Here is a 19,322-nt window from a genome sequence, read left to right on the forward strand (position 1 = left end):
CTTGAATCTGAATATGAACACTTAAAGTTCAGTAGGAGGTCAAATAAATGACTTTATCTCCCTTCCCACATACTGTACACTGTGTCACTTCCTCTTCTCTCTCTTTCAGAATCCTGAGGGAAGCAGCGCTAGTGGCGAAGGACACAGTCGTATGTGGTTTTCAGAAGGAAAACATGGAGTGGTGCCTGTGTGTCTGGAGGGCCTGGGGCTGCTCGGAGCTGGAAGTCTTCTACCAGTCCTATGAGAAGCTGGGCCACTTGGAGACCAACATGAGGAAAAGAAAGTAGTCGTTTTGTTGCAACAGCAAGGTGCATAATCCAATCTCTGTATGGCAGCTGAGCCAAGGGGAATGCACCCTGACAGACTGCCAGTGTTCAGAGTTGGGGGTTGTGGAGCACTGACATCAGGGCAACCTGTGAGGCAAACCGGGTCTCCAATGAGGGATGATCTTGAAGCTGGACACCACTTCAGTACAATCATAACTTTAAACCAGAAAAATTCTGCGAAAATATAAAAACCATGAAGCTGAATCACAGAATAAACTTTGGTTGATGGGTGTGATTCAGTTCAAGATGTGGTTGAGTATGTTGTGAGGTGTTTGATGCTGACTTTACCCCATCATTGTTTCTTAGCCTGTTTAAGTCTTCCTAAAGCTCAGTATACGTTCTGGAGGTGACACAGTGCTGGGAGACTCTGAAACAACAGACACCGATTATTTAAATTAAGTGATTTAAGATAGTGCTGTTGTTCCAACTCTGTGTTGCTGTAAGCAGACAGCAAGTCGTAAATGTGTTGCTGGCTGTTCTAGTTTAAGTCTATATTTGCTAAATTTCTTCAGTTTTGTTTTAAACGGTGCCATGTGAACCTGGATGCAAGCTGCAGCTCAAACTGTAAACAGCAAACTAACATCCGCGAATGTGCAACATTATTATGCAAGTTTCTCAGTCTTCACCATGAAAATGTTTTATCGGATTCTTACACATAAAACATTTTGTGTAAATGAAGCTCTGTGGTCCTCGCTGCTTCTCTATTGTGATCTGTAAAACACCAGAAAGGATTCAGCATGTTCAACAGTTCACCGCCCTAATAAGTAGCAGCTTTTGTTGTTACTGGCCTTCACAGGGTTCAAATTACACTCAGTTGCACAAGAGACTCACAGGACCGACTTTCTTTCCCAGGATGACAAATACTGTTGTTTTGCCAAAACTATTAGTATTTCAGAGATAAGCACAAGGTGTACTCTAGCAATGGTCATGGCAATATTAGAGGTAAAGAGCAAATGTTCCAGTGTGAAAGGCCAAGAAAGTCCTCACATTCATGTACCATTTGGGAGGGTGGTATTTGTAATTATTTAAGTTTGTTCACTCATAGGTTCAGGAAAGTATTTGTGTTCTGATTAAAATATGTTCACTGTAAACGTTTTACCTGCACACTGCATGTATATGTAATGTTCTGGGGTCATATTTTAATAATGTTTCTTATGTTGTGTGACCAGCCTCACATTATGCAGACAACAGATGCTTGTTGTGCTTTTTTTCTTTTTAATTGCCTTAATACAAAAAATGTTCTTATCTCATCAGAATGTAATTGTTATCTTATCAGCTGTACATAATTCATTCTTTTTTCATTTTATTGTCAACAAATAAATAACAGAATAATTAGTTATTAAGTTACCATTTATTTACAAAGGCCGAGTGTTAGAGTGTGTACTCTCCCCCACCATACTGTTGCTTTCAACACTTCAGCTGAGGAGTGAGCTGTGAAAGCTCGAGGAGCGAAAGGCTGCAGGTCTGGATGACTTTGACAGAAGTAAAATAGTATTTTGCACAACAAAGTGATGTGTAAAGCATATTACCTGGCTGTTATAAACCTCGGCTCATTATGGCGTGCAATGCGACCTTAAACTGAGGACACCGGGACAAAAGAAGTGACAGGTCCAAAAAACAATTTACAGCATATTAGCAGTATCCAGTATTCCAGTATATGGAAGTCATGTTCTCAAGAAATAGGATAAAAGAAAATCCAGCCCTTGAGCTATTTCTGAAGGCTCTTCAGAAAAGCTCTCAGTGGAAGAGTAGGTGTGAAGAAGCTGATAAGGGTAAGGAACTGGGAGAAAAGCAAACAGGAAGTGGCTAGGCTTAAAGTAGCAACAGTTCATATCAAGCAATTTGAAATTTTTGGTCTAACTCACCATCAAAAGAGAGGTAATGAGTGTCTGCAGCCATCTGTGAAACACAATGGAGACTGATAGTTGGGGCTGCATTTCAGTGAATGGTCTTGAGGATTTTGTTAAAATTGATGGAATTGTAAAGTATGGGGACATGATACCATCTGGTATTTTTCTTTCTTGGTTTCACTCTGGCGGAGCCCACCGGGAACGAGACTTGCTTTTGGATGGATGGATGGTTTTGCTCTAGAGTGTAAGGATTTCTTTTATTTCCAGGAAGAGTGGGATTTCTGTTTATTTTTGGCCTTGGAGACCCTGGTGACTGTAAATAGTTGCTTGTGAAATAGATGTTTGACGCATGTTTTTCCCCCCTTTTCTTTTTTCTAATCTTAGCTTATGTATGGCTTGCACTATTGATCGTGTGTGTTACACCACATGTGACCCTTAGGTCTCGCCCCGATGCTGGATTCTAGCTCAGGACTTTCTTGCTCTGACACAACAGTGCTAACCACTGTGCCACCATACTCCTCGTGTTTTAATCTGTATACAACAGAAGTCTGAGTGTGTCAGTTGTTACTGGAGAGCTTGAAACAAGATTTCACAGCTAAAAAGGGCTGTCATTACACCTCCAAATGTTTTAGTGTTATATTTTAGCCTAGTAACAATTTTATTTTTAGAAACTAAGTAAGAAACTCCCTCGTGGTCTCACTGTCACTGCCCAGATGAGTGTTGAAGTCTTCCAGTAGGACAACAGAGTCCCCAGGTGGAGCACCCTCACACACCCCACCCAGGGACCCCAAGAAGGCTGGGGGCGTATAGGCACAGAGGACAATCAGGACCCGTTCACTGACCTGAAGGAGCAGGTAACAAACCCTCTCGTTCACCGGGAGAAACCCCAATGTGCAGGCAGCAAGCTGAGGGGATACTAGGACGCCCGCTACCTCTCGCCAAGCAACTCCAGACTGAGACAGGAGACTGGTTTCAGAATCCAAGTCGTGCGTTGAGGTGAGCCTGATTATATCTGGCCGGTACCTCTCAACCTCATGAATAACTCATACTCCTTGGGTGCTCTCATTTTAGGCAAAATGCCGAGAGCAGCCATGGTCTCAAAGCCTCTGAGTTCCTCACAAGACTAATTCTTGCCACTGCTGGCCATCTAGATTTACATACGTATAGTATCCATGGGCAAGAACCTACTGTACTGTGCAAAGGTTTTAGGCAGGTGAGGAAAAAATGCTATAAACAAAGAATGCTTTGAAAAATGGAAGTGTTTATCATTTATTTTCACCAATCAACAAAATGAAGTGAAGGAACAAAAGAGAAATCTAAATCTAGTCAGTATTTGGTGTGACCACCCTTTGCCTTCAAAACAGCATCAATTCTTCTAGGTACACTTGCAGAGTTTTTGAAGGAACTCGGCTGGTCGGTTGTTAACCACAGATCTGTGGATGCAGGCTTCCTCACATCCTTCTGTCTCTTCATGTAATCCCAGACACACTCAATGATGCTGGGATCAGGGCTCTGTGGGGGCCAGAGCATCACTTCCAGTACTTGTTCTTAATGACTGTGGCTGCGTGTTTGGGGTTGTTGTCCTGCTGCAGAATACATTTGGGTTCAATAAACAAGCATTTATATTTCTGAAAGCGTTCTTTATAACAGTTTTTCACAGTACTGTATATTACGCCTGCCCTACGAATTCATAGTTAAAGGTTTGTAGTTGTACATCCTTAGTTTTTTTTTTTAGACAGAAGAGGGTAGTAAAGACAAGTATTGCTTTTTGTTAAGATATAAAGCAAACAAAACTTTGGTTGATAGTGTCATTCTAAAGATTTGGTGCCTTTTGTTTTATTTTGACAACAATAAAACTCATAATTAAAGGGATGTTAAATATATACACAGACTTGGAGATTCAATTAATTTAATAAATTCTGGTTTCTCAGAATCCTCATGAGCCAACTGATGACAAGACATTTGCCTAAAATAGTGTAACAATTCTCTAAGTCTTCTCTCACAGGAAGCCATTCACCAAGTCAAACGGCAGGAAGTGAAAAAATATGATAATTTAGAGTTGTTACTTCCTCATCCTCTGAGGTATTTGTGGCTACAGTGTTGTCATGTTGTATACTCTTTCTTCTGGAGAACAAAATGTATGAAGTGAAACAAAAAGCCATCATTTGAACAGTAACTTAAACCATTGTCTAATCAAAAATGATATTCCCTGATTTCCCAATGTGCAGCATTAGGCTCCTCTTTTTAATACGAGACCAAATGTTACAGTTTTACAAGTAGAAATGTTTCCTGTTCTTGTTTGAGCTAAGGTTCTGTCTTCCTTGTATGTATGTGCACATTTCAACAGTGGCATATTCAATTCAGTTTTATTTATGTTGTGCCAACTCACGAGCAGTCGCCTCCAGGCACTTCTGTATGGTAAGAGAAATAGAGTAATCTGCAAAATGCTGTTGCAATGCAGCAACATCCACTTTCTGGAGATGGTTATCACAATGGAGGGAGGCGGGGTTGGTGGAATTTGGCACCTCCTACCCAAACTCATCTCTTTCCCTTACCAGACTCACTAGAGAAGCAGTTTCAGCCTCTCTCCGTGCTTTAAAGAGGTTAAGTTGAAAGTCCAAATCCCCCACTCGCAGTGTGACCATGACGGGTCCTTGCCACGTGGCGAGTAATTTTGAGCTAGAAGAAGGAAGTAATACAAGCACTTTATTTCCTGGTGAAAATTGCCTTAGTCACCACTTCCCCTGCCAGTGGCGGACTCCCTCAGGTGTCGGTGCGTTGGTGGTTCTTTGTGTCCGGGGATGGGCGTCCAGGTACACACCGGCTCACTCCTTGGCGGCCGCTTATCGGGGCCTGGAGCCTGGGGCTCGCTCGGGCCACTTCGGGGGTGGGGTGCCCCCGGCCTCTCGGCCTGGGGCTCGGTCACTCAGGCACAGCTGGCGGCCGGCGGAGCTCACGGGCACGTCACTGCAACTCCCCCTGGCTTCTGCTCCGCGGCTGCTGAGTGAGCCCTCATCTGGGACTCTCCTCAGCTCTTTCTGGGACAGTGGTGCGGCTGCCCCTCTGTTGGTCTTCCTTGGTCTCTTGTGTTCTGGGGGCCTCTGGATGTCTGGAGTCTTGATCTCCTCCATACCTGCTTCATGCCCTGGAGGACGGGGCTGTGGCCCCCCCACACCCTCTAGCAGATCATTACATGAAGGAACCTTTTAAAAAAACAAGCGCGTCCATGCTCACAGGTGTACACACGGGTGATCACACCCACAAACTACACCCTTTTTGGCTCCTACCTCAAAGCACACTGTGTTCTGTTGATCTTATGTGCTGCACAATAATGTTTAATATTTAGTATTTACTGTTATATTCCCATATATCATTGTGATGTTCAGTGCTTTTCTATTCTATTTACAGCCAGAAAAGATTGTATTCATTTTAATGAATGATAAGATAGAGCCTTATGTTAGGAAAGCTTTACATTACTGCTCAGTGTCGTTGAAAAGTCCAGGAAGAGGTTACTGAACTACCAGTAAATGAAACTCCTTCCCACTTGTTGCTGACATGTTATTGCTCACACAATCTAAATTACTACGACTTTGAAGTTTGAGCCTGTTGTGAAATGATTCTTTTTATGGACTAGTAATCAATGCCAGGGCAGGAACGCCTCAAAAGATGGATTAACAACAGGCCTCACATCCTCAGTTTCTGATAATCCGTGGTTGTTATGTCTTGTTTTTTTTTTTACATTTAATTACATGCCTGTTCAAAGAGCTTTATTATATAAGATGAAGACTCTACAACACATAAACCAGAAGGGAGGAAGAGAAGAATGTGTGGTGTGACACACAGAGTACGTGAGCTGGTACAGGGAAACTATAAGCATGAGGGATTGTTGCTTGAGACAGAAAAATATGACACAATGCATTTACTCTCCCCCAATTTTATTTCTTTTTAAATAGAAAACCATGTCCATTTAGAAAGCAATAAAACATTTTTTTTAAAGAAAATCAAACCATGATGACAGCACAGTAACTGCTTGTGTGATCAGTGTTATAAATCATGTTGTAATGCTGCAACAAGAGCATAAAGCCAACAGAGCCCTACAGTGGAAGTTCACAGGCAGAGGCATGAAAAGAGGAAATGATTTACCATCAAACCTGTAAAACTCAGGAATGACACGCCTCTCATGTCAACATAAGAGGAATTGATTTGGAAAAAAGAGAAAACCATATGCGAGCAATCAAAGTGCTGCTGCTAATCAAGCTTGAAGTGGAAGCCAGATTTGCACCCATTTAGAAGATCTGTGATATTTGTGTATCCTCCACTATGGAGCTAGCTTCATGTTCATGCCTGCAAAACACCACACACACACACACACACACACACACACACACACACACACACACACACACACACACACACACACACACACACACACACACACACACACACACACACACACACACACACACACACACACACACCATGAAATGTAAAAGCAGACTGTGCAAACTCTTTGGTGAGAGAGCTTAAGGAAAAGAAAACTACACCACAACTGACAGGGCTGTACAACTGTCCCACATACACATTTCAGCAGATTGTAGAAAATGGAGCCTGCAAATTCAATAAATTAGATAGAAAATAATGAATTGCAGATTCAGCAGTTGGGTCTACAGAAATTAACAATACAAAATATATATATATATAAAAAAGAAACAAACAGTGTTAAGTCATATCACCAAAACCATAAGAGTAAATGTAAAAGAAAACCACCTAAATTTGCTTTCCAAAGAAGTGGCCCTGGCAGTCACTGAGCTCTGATTGGAGTTTCATTCATTTGTAAACACACACAACCAGCAACTGAATGTAGTTCTGAGCCCTGCTGGTCTGAGAGGACAGGGACACCAGTCTGCTTTGAACACACACGCCACATATAACATTGAAAGACTTTACTGAGGCGAACATTAATAACCAAATTAACTAGTAGCCTGACAGGTAACGTATGCGCAAAAGGAGCCCCGGCAATAATCAGGAAAGAGAACAGACTGCCCGGACTACTTCTGGGAGCTGCTCATTAGGATGTTTCTTTAAAAAAAGAAAGATATTTTAAAAATATATCAATGTGAATTATTTAATTTCATTAAAAAATAAATTAAGCAGTGAAACTACTACTAAGAAGGGAAAGTGAGTTCAATTAATGACAACCCAGCACTTCTTACGCTGTCCTAACTGACCCATTGTTGCTGGCCAGCCTCCTGAAGCCGTGGTTGTTCTTCTCAAGCCAGAGCTCAGCCAACTGCTGGGTGGAGCCATGCGAGGAAGCTCTGGAGCCCAGGCACATCTTGTATTGCTTCACATCCAGGTGGGGGTCACATGTGACTAGATGATGAACGTGAACTATTCCTGTGTCTGTGCTTCTAAACAACTTGATCCCTGACTGGACGAATTTATTATAAAGATCTACATCCTCTAATCCCCAGCCCTGTATGGAAGTGTCGAAGCCTCCAGCTCGAACCAGGTCTCTCTTGTATACACAGACAATCCCAAATCCGTAGTTCCTCCACAGGCCTGTTTTAGAGGTGAAGACGTAGTGGTTGTTGCTGGGGACCTTCCCAGCATATACTACTTTAGGGTCATACTGACTGAAGATGATGGGGAAGTACGTCTGCTCCCCCAGGACAGCGTTAGTCCGACATCTTTTGAGGAATTCACTGGAGAAAAGCAGATCCACATCACAGTAGAAAAGCAGGGAATCATTAGAGAAGTGTAAAGAACCAACTTCCAGAGCCAACGCCCTGGAGAAGGAACCGGGGACAGGCTTTATCTCCATCTCTGCTCGAGGATACTTCATGTGATACTCCCTCATAAGTTCCACCTGCTTCACCCGCTCAGTATTGTTATCTGTGCTAAAGAGCAGGATCAGTAGTTTAACATTTTGGTTGGGGATCAGACATACTCGTTCAAAGTTAGCCATGAAGCGCACAAAGATGTCATAGCGGCCTGACAGAGGTACCAGGATGTTAACCTTCTTTTCCTTGGGCTCCCTCTGATCCTGACCTGAGGTAGCCAGCTTGAAGGGCACCAGCATCTTGAGCGAGTTGGACAGAAATGAGAGGGAGTCTGATTCCTTGTTGATGTGGCTGGCCAGACCTCGGGCATCCATCTCCTCCTCCTCTCTGAATTGGATCTTACTAAAGGTCTGCTGCAGGTAGGCGTGCCTCCTTACAGGAACTGTCATGGTCTTTCCCTTGTGCTTCTTGTACAACAGCAGCAGATCCAGAACATATTCTGCCCCGTACAAGGGATTGACCCTCCTGTAGCCATACTGAATTTCTTTGAAATCAATAACACGACCACGTGTTTTGGCATTGGCGTTGATCATCTCCATCACTTGCATGATGATGTCATCCAGGGCCTGCCTTTGAGAGGAATCCATGCCACGGCGGGGTGGCTGACTGTCAGACGACGAGAACAGGTACTTTCCCGTCAGAAACTCCCACTCCAGAACTTCCTCTCGTTGATGGGGGTGGAAGCGCATGAACGAAGGGGGCATGCCGAGCTGGAGGTCCTCTCGGTCAGGCTCGAATGCTCCGTAGCGCCCCATCTGGACAATCTCCCTGTGCAGCTGAATGGTGTGGTGGCGCAAGTCTGCGATCTTGCGGCTGAGCATGTAGCTGTGAAGGCGATACTGGTAGGGAGGGTTCTTGTTGGGGTGAAGTGTGATGGCTCGATGAATCTTGCTGTTGTGGAGATCTCGTATGTAGCCTTTCTTGTTTGGTTCATAATTCTCATAGAAGAGCTGCTGCATCTGTGGAGACAGGACATCATTGCTTTAAAACCAGTTGGCACTGATTAAATAAACTCATGATAATGCTAATATCTGAATAGCCAATATACATGTGTTTATTTCTATTTAAGTGCTTACTTTGAACACTGGCAGTTATTGTATAGTATTTTGCTGATGAGATCTCCATGTGTTAAGGAGTATACTGCACACTGGTGAAAATACGAGTGTTAGAATATTTTTTAGGCCTGCTTTAGAAACCTCCGGCTCCTCGAATGGCACGAGCTTCACAGTGTAAATACTGGAGTCGCTGTTTTTGAGCCGTTAAAGAAGGCGGCGCTTGTGATGCTGTCTTGCAATGAAGGTAGTATCAGAACGGCTGCAGTCTGTAAGTCTATTTTGAGAAGACAACTCTGGACAGGCTATACTGAAAACTGGACAGGAGCAGTCAGAGCAAAATGAAACCTACAGCTAAATATGATCACAGGAAGGGCAAGGGTCTGACTTTCTGTTTACTTTAACCTACATTTCAGTGCACCCAAGAGGGAAACCAGCCCATCAAAACACGCTGGAACTTCTTCATAATTGGAAGTAAAGTGGAAAGGAGACATCTTCAACCTTTAAATGTTTAACCATGTGAACGCATGTGCAGCAACAAGTAGAAACTGAAAAGACTTGCAGCAGATTTGTCTGACAGGATTTCTGATTACAGATCAGATTTGATATTTATTTGACCTGTGATTGCAAAGTATAACCCCAATTCCAAAAAAGTTGGGATCAACACCCTTGTTAACTGATATCAGTACTTTATGTTGACATATTATTATTTTGCTGAATGTATGTACTAACAGGCATGTTGCTGGCCATAGCACAATGGCATAATAGCCACAACTTAGCATGGTTTTAACTAGCATGAATCAGCCTTTTGAGATGACTATGCACATCTGAAAGCAGAATCTGTGCACATATGGTAAAAGTACATGTTGCTTTACTTAATGTTTAAACGTTCAAAAAAGGTTATTATGAATTTAATAGCAGCACCAAGTCTCTTCTTGGTGTATCAGATGAGTTCTATAGAGACAGGTTTAGAGCAAGCTTTACTAAAGTGAGGAATAAAAGTGGTATTTTTGTTTTGTGAAACAGAAAAGTATCCATTGCTGTACTTGAACCCACAACCTTCAGCACAGCAGCGGTAAAAGGTCAGCAATTTACCCACTAAGCTACTCGATCAAACACCACACTAACTGATAAAACATACATTAGCCAGTTAAAAAAAAAAAAGAGCTACTTTAGAGGTGAGATCAGGACTATGGGCAGACACAGGCCAACCAATCCACAAATGATATTCATATGAGGGAGGCATGACATGAGAAAACCAGCTTTCTCTCTGCGTACCTGTGAGAATGGCCCTCGTCTCACAAAATCAGTCATATTGATGTGCTTTAAAAACTTTGAGCATCCTGACAAGTTGCACTACATCTTTGTATATTTTGGTGGGTGTAGAGTGAGTAAAAAAATGTTTTAACTTTTTTAAAAATATATTTTAATTTTTGCACAGCATTTTTGCAACTTGGGATTGTAAGTTTGAGTCTAGTTGACGCTGATGTTGGAAGATCAGATAATCATTGGCTGACAGCCGCAATGTTTTCATGCCCCTCCCTCTATTGCTTCACCATTATTAACACCAACTCACTTCTTACTTAAAACTCATTATTGCAATTTCTTCACAGTCATTAACATCACAACATCCTGTCTAGCTAATCAACATAAACAGTTCTTTTGCAACGCCAAGCCAAGAAGAAGTCACAAGTAATTGCTGCAAGCTGAAACCTTGTATGCCTCATTTTAGGCCCAGCTGTTCTAGTGACTGTTCTTACTCATTACATACACAGCGGCTGTTCCAAGGTCTCATCTCTTACACTGAATCCATTATGTTAGACACAACCCTGGGATGAGGCAGCAAAGATTTGTGCTTTTTTACTGAATCCTCAGACACTGCAAGTCTGTGTTTGACTCTAGGTATGTAAATAAGGACTTTAGTCTCAGGGGCCATATTTCCCTCGAATCCAACTGAATTCTCATTGGTCAGTCAATCATTTTTTTTTTATTTTCATAAGGAGAAAAGTGCTACATTAACAGTCCGCTATATTTGGCTGGGCGCAAAAAGAGACTGCTTATTAAAAACAGGGTGTCCGAGTTGAGTGGAGCACCTTTGAAATGAATGAAGGAAGAAAGGTTGCTGCGCTACCAGCGCTGTTATAAAAGCTAAAAAAATCTAATATCATCAAATATGCACAAGACAAATATGGGCAGAAAACAAACAAAACAGCCCAAACAATTATAGGCTTTCATGGCCTGTTAGGGTTAGCAGTGTAGGGTCAGCAGTAGGGTCAGCAGTAGGGTCAGCAGTAGGGTCAGTTCGTCAGTATTTCTTGTGCTATTATGGTTTGATATTTAGAAATCAAGACAATCTAGCCAGATCCTTGTTTAGCTGAAAATTCACTGTAAAACACAACTAAACAGCACAAGTTTGAGAATGATATGGTATCATAATGATGTTATGCAGTATATTAGGATTATACCACTGGACAATGGTGTAACCAATCAAAGAAGGAATTGATGATGGTTAAATGGTTAAATTATCACCTTAAAGGTCTCATGACTGGATTTCAGTGCACCCCCAGTAACCCAAACAGTATTTTTTATGGATTTAATTTAATTATTACAAGTTATTTTTAGAAAAGGATATTTAATCTCACCTCTAAACAGCAGTGTGCTAGATATCACAAATCTAAAACATGTCTGAAGATTCACCTGAAATTTTTAGCTGACAGTTCATGATTGCAATGAGCTCAACAGGGTTCATGCATTACAGCTTGACTTGCAAGCAAAGGAAAAAAGAGGCCTGAGGCTCACAGCAGGCGGTGAGGCCAGAGGGCCAGTATGCTTGCCATTCCGGCTGGGTTTAATCTGCAGGACAATAAGCAGTGCCTGCCTCAGAGTGCACTTTGCGAATCTAATTGGAGACAGCATTATGCTGCTGTAATTGGCTCTCTTGTATGCAGGGTTGATCTGTCTAAACAAATTTTTCAACTCGGGGGAAAAAATCCTCCCGCACCAAAGACGGCAACACAATAGCTCTGGTATTGACATGTGTGATGGAAGGTGGTGTTCCAGTGACTGCGTTTAGACACTAGATGATTAGCCACCGAACCTGCAAACTGTAGCACCAACACAGAGCAGAACAGCAGCCTGAGCGCTATTCCAACAGAGGTCGATTATCTTCTTAATAATCTCACCTATTCATTACATGAGTCTGGAAATTGTAGCTAATGTGAAAAAGAGAGCCTCAAATCAGAAGTACTTTGGAGTAACTCTTAAACGATTAACTTAAAGCAGTAACTTGTAAGCTGGAGAGGAAATGGCGTGTCACAAATTTACAAGATCATCATTTAGCCTGGAGAAATAGTTTGCTGCTTTATAAGAAAGTCCTCTGCAAAGCCAGAACATCTTACTATTCATCACTGATTGAAGAAAATAAGAACAACCCCAGGTTTCTCTTCAGCACTGTAGCCAGGCTGACAAACAGAGGTCTTTTGAACCAACAATCCCTTTAACGTTAACTAGTAATGACTTCATGAACTTCTTCACAAATAAAGTTTAAACCAGTACCATTGATGTTAAGTTACTCTTTTTCTCAAATTGATCTTTCTGAATTAACTTCAATAATTACTTCCTCCAAACCATCAACGTGTCTTTTAGACCCCATTCCTACAAAACTGCTCAAAGAAGTCCTGCCATTAATTAATGCTTCGATCTTAAATATGATCAACCTATCTCTAATGATTGGCTATGTACCACAGGCCTTCAAGCTGGCTGTAGTTAAACCTTTACTCAAAAAGCATCTCTAGACCCAGCAGTCTTAGCTAATTATAGGCCAATCTCCAACCTTCCTTTATATCAAACATCCTTGAAAGAGTAGTTGTCAAACAGCTAACAGATCATCTGCAGAGGCTTATTGAAGAGTTTCAGTCAGGTTTCAGAGCTCATCACAGCACAGAAACAGCTTTAGTGAAGGTTACAAATGATCTTCTTATGGCCTCTGACAGTGGACTCATCTCTGTGCTTGTCCTGCTAGACCTCAGTGCAGCGTTCGATACTGTCGACCATAATATCCTATTAGAGCGATTAGAACATGCTGTAGGTATTACAGGTACTGCACTGCAGTGGTTTGTATCATATCTATCTAATAGACTCCAGTTTGTGCATGTAAATGGAGAGTCCTCTTCACACACTGAGGTTAATTATGGAGTTCCACAGGGTTCAGTGCTAGGACCAATTCTGTTTACATTATACATGCTTCCCTTAGGCAGCATCATTAGAAGACATAGCATACATTTACACTGCTATGCAGATGACAACTTCATATATCCATAAAGATATGAAGACCTGGTTGACCTCTAATTTTCTGCTTCTAAATTCAGATCCAACTGAGGTTATTGTACTCGGCCCTAAAAATCTTAGAAATATGGTGTCTAACCAGATTCTTAGTCTGGACAGCATTACCTTGGCCAGACAGATACCATCTCTACTTTTAAGATTAGGCTTCAAACTTTCCTTTTTGCTAAAGCATATAGTTAGGGCTGGACCAGGTGATCCCAAATCCTCAGTTATGCAATAGGCATAGGCTGCTGGGGGATTCCCATGATGCATTGGGTCTTTCTTTCTTTGTTTCCTTCCCACTGTCGACAAAGCGTTTGCTCGTAGGGGGTCATATGATTGTTGGGTTTTTCCCTGTATCTATTATAGTAGGGTCTACCTTACAATATAAAGCACCTTGAGGTAACTGTTGTTGTGATTTTGCGCTGTATAAACTGAATTGAACTGAATTTAAACTGCTGGTTTAAGCATTAATTAATGAAAGGACTTCTTTGCGCAGCCTTTTAGGAATGGGGTCTAAAAGACACGTTGATGGTTTTGAAATAAGTAATTACTGAAGTTAACTCAGAAAGATCAGTTGGAGAAATGAGTCAATGGTATTAGAAGTGGCTGTATGTAATGATACCTTCTGTGAGATGGTTGTGAATACTTTTTTCTCTATTGGTTAAAATTTAATTTGAAAAGACAATAAACACGTTATTACTAGTTAAGATTAAAGCAATGCTTGGTTGAACAGGGCTCTGACTTCTTGTCAGACTGTCTACAGTGCTAAAGAGAAATATATGTAGTAAGATGAAATGAAGATCTTTTGAATATTACATTATAAAGCGCCTTGAGGCGACTGTTGTTGTGATTTGGCGCTATATAAATAAAACTGGTTGAGGCTTCGTTTTCAGATAAGCCACAGTATCCAGTCTTAGGCTGTACAGATGTAATACTATTACGATAACTGATCTGAGTGGGAGAGGAATCCACTGTGGTGGGACATTAAGAAAGATAACAGCGGATGAATTAAAGTTAGCTAAAGCACTTTCAGAGAGACATCTACTGTAATGAAATGGATTACCCACTGCTTTGTAATTCATTATTGTAAGTGCAAATGTTATTAAGAAATGATCAGACCAGGGCGGGTTTTCAGGGAATACTGTTACACGTTCAGTTTCTATGCCATATGTAAGAACATGATCCAAAATGTGATGAATGGAGCTACAAACTGCTAATAGGAAAAGACCTCATTCTAAATGGAAAAAAAGACATACTGACAAATGTTTATCTTTCCTGAAGTATTCTGCCAACACATAGCAGCAGTATGATTCAGCATACTGTTTTTCCTTTGAGAGAGATGCCCATAGGGCATCACAGGTACAGACACATTTATGTTGGTTCACTGCAGCACAACCATACGAATCTCTTACCATCATTTGATCTTTAATGCTTAGATTGGTAGACTGGGTATAGTTGCTGAACTGGACCAATCAAGTCTTTATGTTGTTCAGTTACAGATTAAGGCTGTCTTTGATGCTCTGACTAATTTGTTTACAGCATTGCCAGCTGGATATCACTGCACAAGCCACAATAAAAAAAACAAAAACATTTAATTGATTAACTGACACTTAAAAAAGGCAGCTGAATTATTACCAGTTTCCTCTACTCAAGTTATAGTCTGCTTGCATCACTTGAGCCTTCAATGCGCTAATACAATTCTACATGAGCTGAAGGCAGCACAAAGGAAAACCGACAGCAACTCTTTGGGTCTGGACTGATGTAAAATTTGGACTGGGAATTTTACGCTACACTCCAGTATTTCAATTCCCATTTTTATTTATATTGTGCCAAATCACAACAACAGTTGCCTCAAGAGACAGTATTTACAGGTTTGTACACATCCTGATATGCTGGCATAGAGCTACCATATCAGGACATTTCGACCATCATTAGGTAATGTGACTGCCTAAATTTGTATCATAAAAACTTGTAGCTATAATGTAACCTTATTACTATATTATCACAAACACCATCACACATTCAGATCCAGTAGATAACAATAGAACGTGTATCACTGCTAACCAGCTAATGACTCGTCTTCTATTGCGACACTCTTGCAGCAGCCCTTGATATCTTTCAGCTACTTAAGCAGACAGTCTCTTGTCAAGTAGCCTAATGAAGACCAAATTCACTTGGTCTGAACTGAAACTGGGGACAGTAGTCTTTGTTTTGTCCTGGAGATCAGCTTTGAACCAGAGGGTCACGCTAACCAAACCCCACAGCAGGTGGAGAATTAAATCATGTGTCTCTGTGCTAAGCTCATCAAGGCTACAGAGCAGAAGAAGGACTACCGTTATTAGCTGCAGTTTAGGACAGTGGAGCTAATCTATGAGATGAGGAACTCACTAAAGAGGCAGATGATTATTGCTCTGTTCTTTATTGTCACAAGTACCTAATTTTTTTATTAAATTTACCAAAGACTGGGAGTCCGCACACATGCTCATGGATCCACAGTTCTGTAACATCAACACAAAAGGCTAAATGAGAACCTCCTAGAAAAGCAAAGGATGACCCAATGCGTCCCCACTACTGAAAGAACTATATTCTAACGCCTGTGGGAAACACGATCTTGAAACTACTAAAAAAAAAAAAAAAAAAAAAAAAAAAAAAAAAAAAAAAAAATAGTGGCCTTCTCTTTTAGGAAACTTAAGTTAAGCGGTTAGTTTTTTATTGTTTTATTTTAATATTAAAATCTTGATGACTTGCAAGGGTCTTCTATTAGTGATTGGTTGAAAGGGTCAGATGACAAAACATGGGAGTTTCTGACTCCAGCTCGTTGGTCCGGTGAACCACCGGTCACCTGACTCAAACTGACTCTCCTCCACACTGTCCCCATTCATAAAGTGCTTTAAAACCCCAAACTTTACGGCTAGCAGCTGGCTTTCCCATTTCCATGCCAATAGCCAAATAATAAAGAAAGACTTAATGCTTAAGAGAGAGTGAAAGCGGACAGCATATCCTTGGTTCCTTAACATAAAACTCATTGTTGCTGCCACGGGCAGCACAAAACTTACCCTTTAGACGGACTTTCCCCTGAGTTATTAGTTTTGTTACCAGTCAGCTCACATAAACTAATTTAAGTCTAATTTAAGCCACAACCAACCAACCCGATTATGCCATGTTCTGTACTTGCACAAGATGGCGTTCAAAAACTAATCCAACTACACAGAAAGGGCAGAATGGTGTAACTTAGCCTTTGTGTGGTGCATTGCAACACTAGGATCGCCTTGATTAGTACCATTATCACTGCCACGGACTACACTACTCCAGCATAGTAAGAGGCCTAAAGTGAAATTTGAACAGACCCCTTCGTTTGTGTGTCATCTGAGGATTGGATGGGTGACAGAAAACAGAAAAGGCTCTTTGTTCCCTCAGTCCACTATCCAGATGTCTTCTTCAGTTCAGCCTACCCAGGCGAGATGGGAGATACGAGCTATTATGTGAAAAATAGAGACTTAACCCTTTAAAGCCTGAAACAAATACTTGTCAGAAAATTTTTGAAAACGCAGTGTTTATTTAACTGTAGTGACAAATTAAAAATAAAAGTCAAGATTCATATTTCCTACATCTGCCCCCCCGCTTAAAAATATATTGTGCAAGTTGTTTTGGTTTTTCAAGGGAGGGAAAAACACTGATAATGTAACATTATCTGTATGTATGAAAGATAATACAGAGAAGATTAAGGGGTTAAGACCATGACAAAAACTAACTTCATAAAGTAAATAATAACAAAAGCTGAACCAAATTTCACACAGTGGGAAGTAAAAGCTTCCTTTGAAGAAACCTCTGGCAGATCCAGGCTCAGGGAGCGGCAGCCAACGGCCATGACTGATTGGGGTGATAAGAGCAAGACAGAACAAAAGACACAATGTTGAAGACAGCCAGAGATAAATAATAAGTAATGATTAAGTGCAACGTGTGTATGAATAGACAGTGAGTGAAGAAGAAACACCCAGTGCATCATGGGAATCCCCAGGAGCCTAGACCTGTGGCAGTATAGTAACGTTTTAAGCCAATCTTAAAAGTGGAGGGCGTCTGTCTCGCAAATCTAATTTTAAATATCGTAGGAACCACAAGTAAGCCTGCACTCAAATGGTACTATCACAATTATAAGACAATCCAAGCATTTCTGACAACACATACGCTTGCTGTACTTTATGTGAGCTGATCTTGCTCACAGTTGTGCACAGTCACCTTGAAAAGCTGATTCCTACTATAAATGTGCTTCATTTGCTTTAGTCTTGACTAAACAGTAACACATCTTTGAGTACAGTCGTGATCAGACAATAATGGCATTCATTAATGTTGTTTTTCTTTATTACACATGAACACTAGAGCTCCATCTCTGAGGATGTGTGTGCATGGTGCACTCTCTGTACTGTAATAATAAACAGAACCATCTTGGAGGTATAGAGTACATTCAGCACTTTACATGTAGATAAACTATGAGAGAGGACTACACAACAACACACTTCCAAGCAAAAGCAGAACTACAGAATTGCTCATCTTCTGCCAAAATATTGGTGTACTTTCAAAGATAGACTCAGTGTACACGCTGGAGGGTCTTTGCCTTACAATATAAAGCTCCTTGAGGCAGCTGCTGTTGTGCTTTGGTGCTACATAACGTGTGCATCTTTCCCATCACTTTGGTTCCAGCTAACTATGGAGCTCGTGTTATATTGAATATATCACTACTGAGCTCTGATAGGACCGAAATGTAGAACAGAAAAATAATCCAAGACATTCCCCACTACTCCCTCACAGCTTCAATCTAACCCTGATAGGATGAGTCAAAATCACTGCAGCATACTTATTTTCCTGTATTTGTTCATCAGTTACAATACCACTGCTAATGTTGTCTTTTACTGTGCTAGGGCAAGATTGTGGCTTTGAGGCAGAGAAGTTTAGGCAACTGTCCACAGCTACATATGGGCGTGGTCATCAGCTCTATATGGGCGTGGTCATCAACTCTATATGGGCGTGGTCATCAGCTCTGTTGCAGAGCTATGTGCTATGAAATGCTACACATTTGTCAGCTTCATATTCATGATGCAGGAATCCCTCTTTCCACCATTTCCCCAAGGCACCTCATTGAATTGAGATTTGGGCACTATTTGAGTACAGTGAACTTTAATAATCCAACTCGAGGTGATTTGACCTTTGTGACAGGTTGTGCTATCCTGCTGAAAGTATCCATCCAGAGACTGGTACACTATAGGCCTAAAGGCAAGGACAGGCCCAGCAAACTGCGCCAAGAAACTGTCTCCCACACAGTTACACCACTACCAGCTGGGCAACTGCATTCTAGCCTTACTTCACCAAGCACAATGCAGATCATGAGATGCAGCGGAATAAAGCACACAGCCACTGGACTCTGAACCAGCAGAGACATGTTCTCTGCCAGATGACCGTTGGTTCCTCCTCTGGCGTTAAAAGCAAGCGCCTTTTTCTTGGCATGAATACATACTGCTGCTCACAATATCAGACTTGCCTGAAAAAATGATGGCCCAGAGTTAACTGCTGTGAAATTTTAGCTTCAGAGATCACATACTCTTTTGGTCCATTGTCCCACTTCAGGCAGTGCCTGAATATGAATATCTCATATTTATGCTACATTGAGCAAAAATTTGTATAATATATAAGTACAGTTGGCGTGTTGTATCAGACTACCAACCATGCCATAACGGCACTTGCAAAATGACTCAGTCTTTATTCCAGACTCAGTCAATAGAATGGATATTTTTCATTATCTTCACTTGTTTTGCTATACTTACTTTTACATATGAAAATATTTCTAATGGTACTTGTTGAGCTGTTCACCTTTGTTCTTGAACATTGGTACCAGTACACGTCTTTTCCATTTCTCAGAGATTACTTTCCAAA

At 41.2% G+C, this 19,322-nt stretch overlaps 2 protein-coding genes across 2 annotated transcripts in view; one reads left to right on the top strand and one right to left on the bottom strand.

Moving 5' to 3' along the window:
* lrrk1 (leucine-rich repeat kinase 1) overlaps positions 1-1,665 on the top strand; it is an 89,397-nt gene extending 87,732 nt beyond the window's left edge. Inside the window, exon 38 of the mRNA XM_085463618.1 lies at positions 110-1,665. Within this exon, the coding sequence (XP_085319744.1) occupies positions 110-287 (178 nt within the window). The 3' untranslated portion in view covers positions 288-1,665. The remainder of the gene's footprint in view (positions 1-109) is intronic.
* A 4,429-nt stretch (positions 1,666-6,094) lies between these two features.
* The window catches only part of chsy1 (chondroitin sulfate synthase 1), a 30,598-nt gene continuing 17,370 nt past the window's right edge, over positions 6,095-19,322 (bottom strand). The window contains exon 3 of the mRNA XM_085463630.1: positions 6,095-8,978. Within this exon, the coding sequence (XP_085319756.1) occupies positions 7,386-8,978 (1,593 nt within the window). The 3' untranslated portion in view covers positions 6,095-7,385. The remainder of the gene's footprint in view (positions 8,979-19,322) is intronic.

Source organism: Copadichromis virginalis, linkage group LG1 (assembly GCF_057382275.1).
Source record: "Copadichromis virginalis isolate Kocher_CV1m ecotype Utaka linkage group LG1, C_Virginalis_male_GT1.1, whole genome shotgun sequence".
Classification (NCBI taxonomy): Eukaryota; Metazoa; Chordata; class Actinopteri; order Cichliformes; family Cichlidae; genus Copadichromis; species Copadichromis virginalis.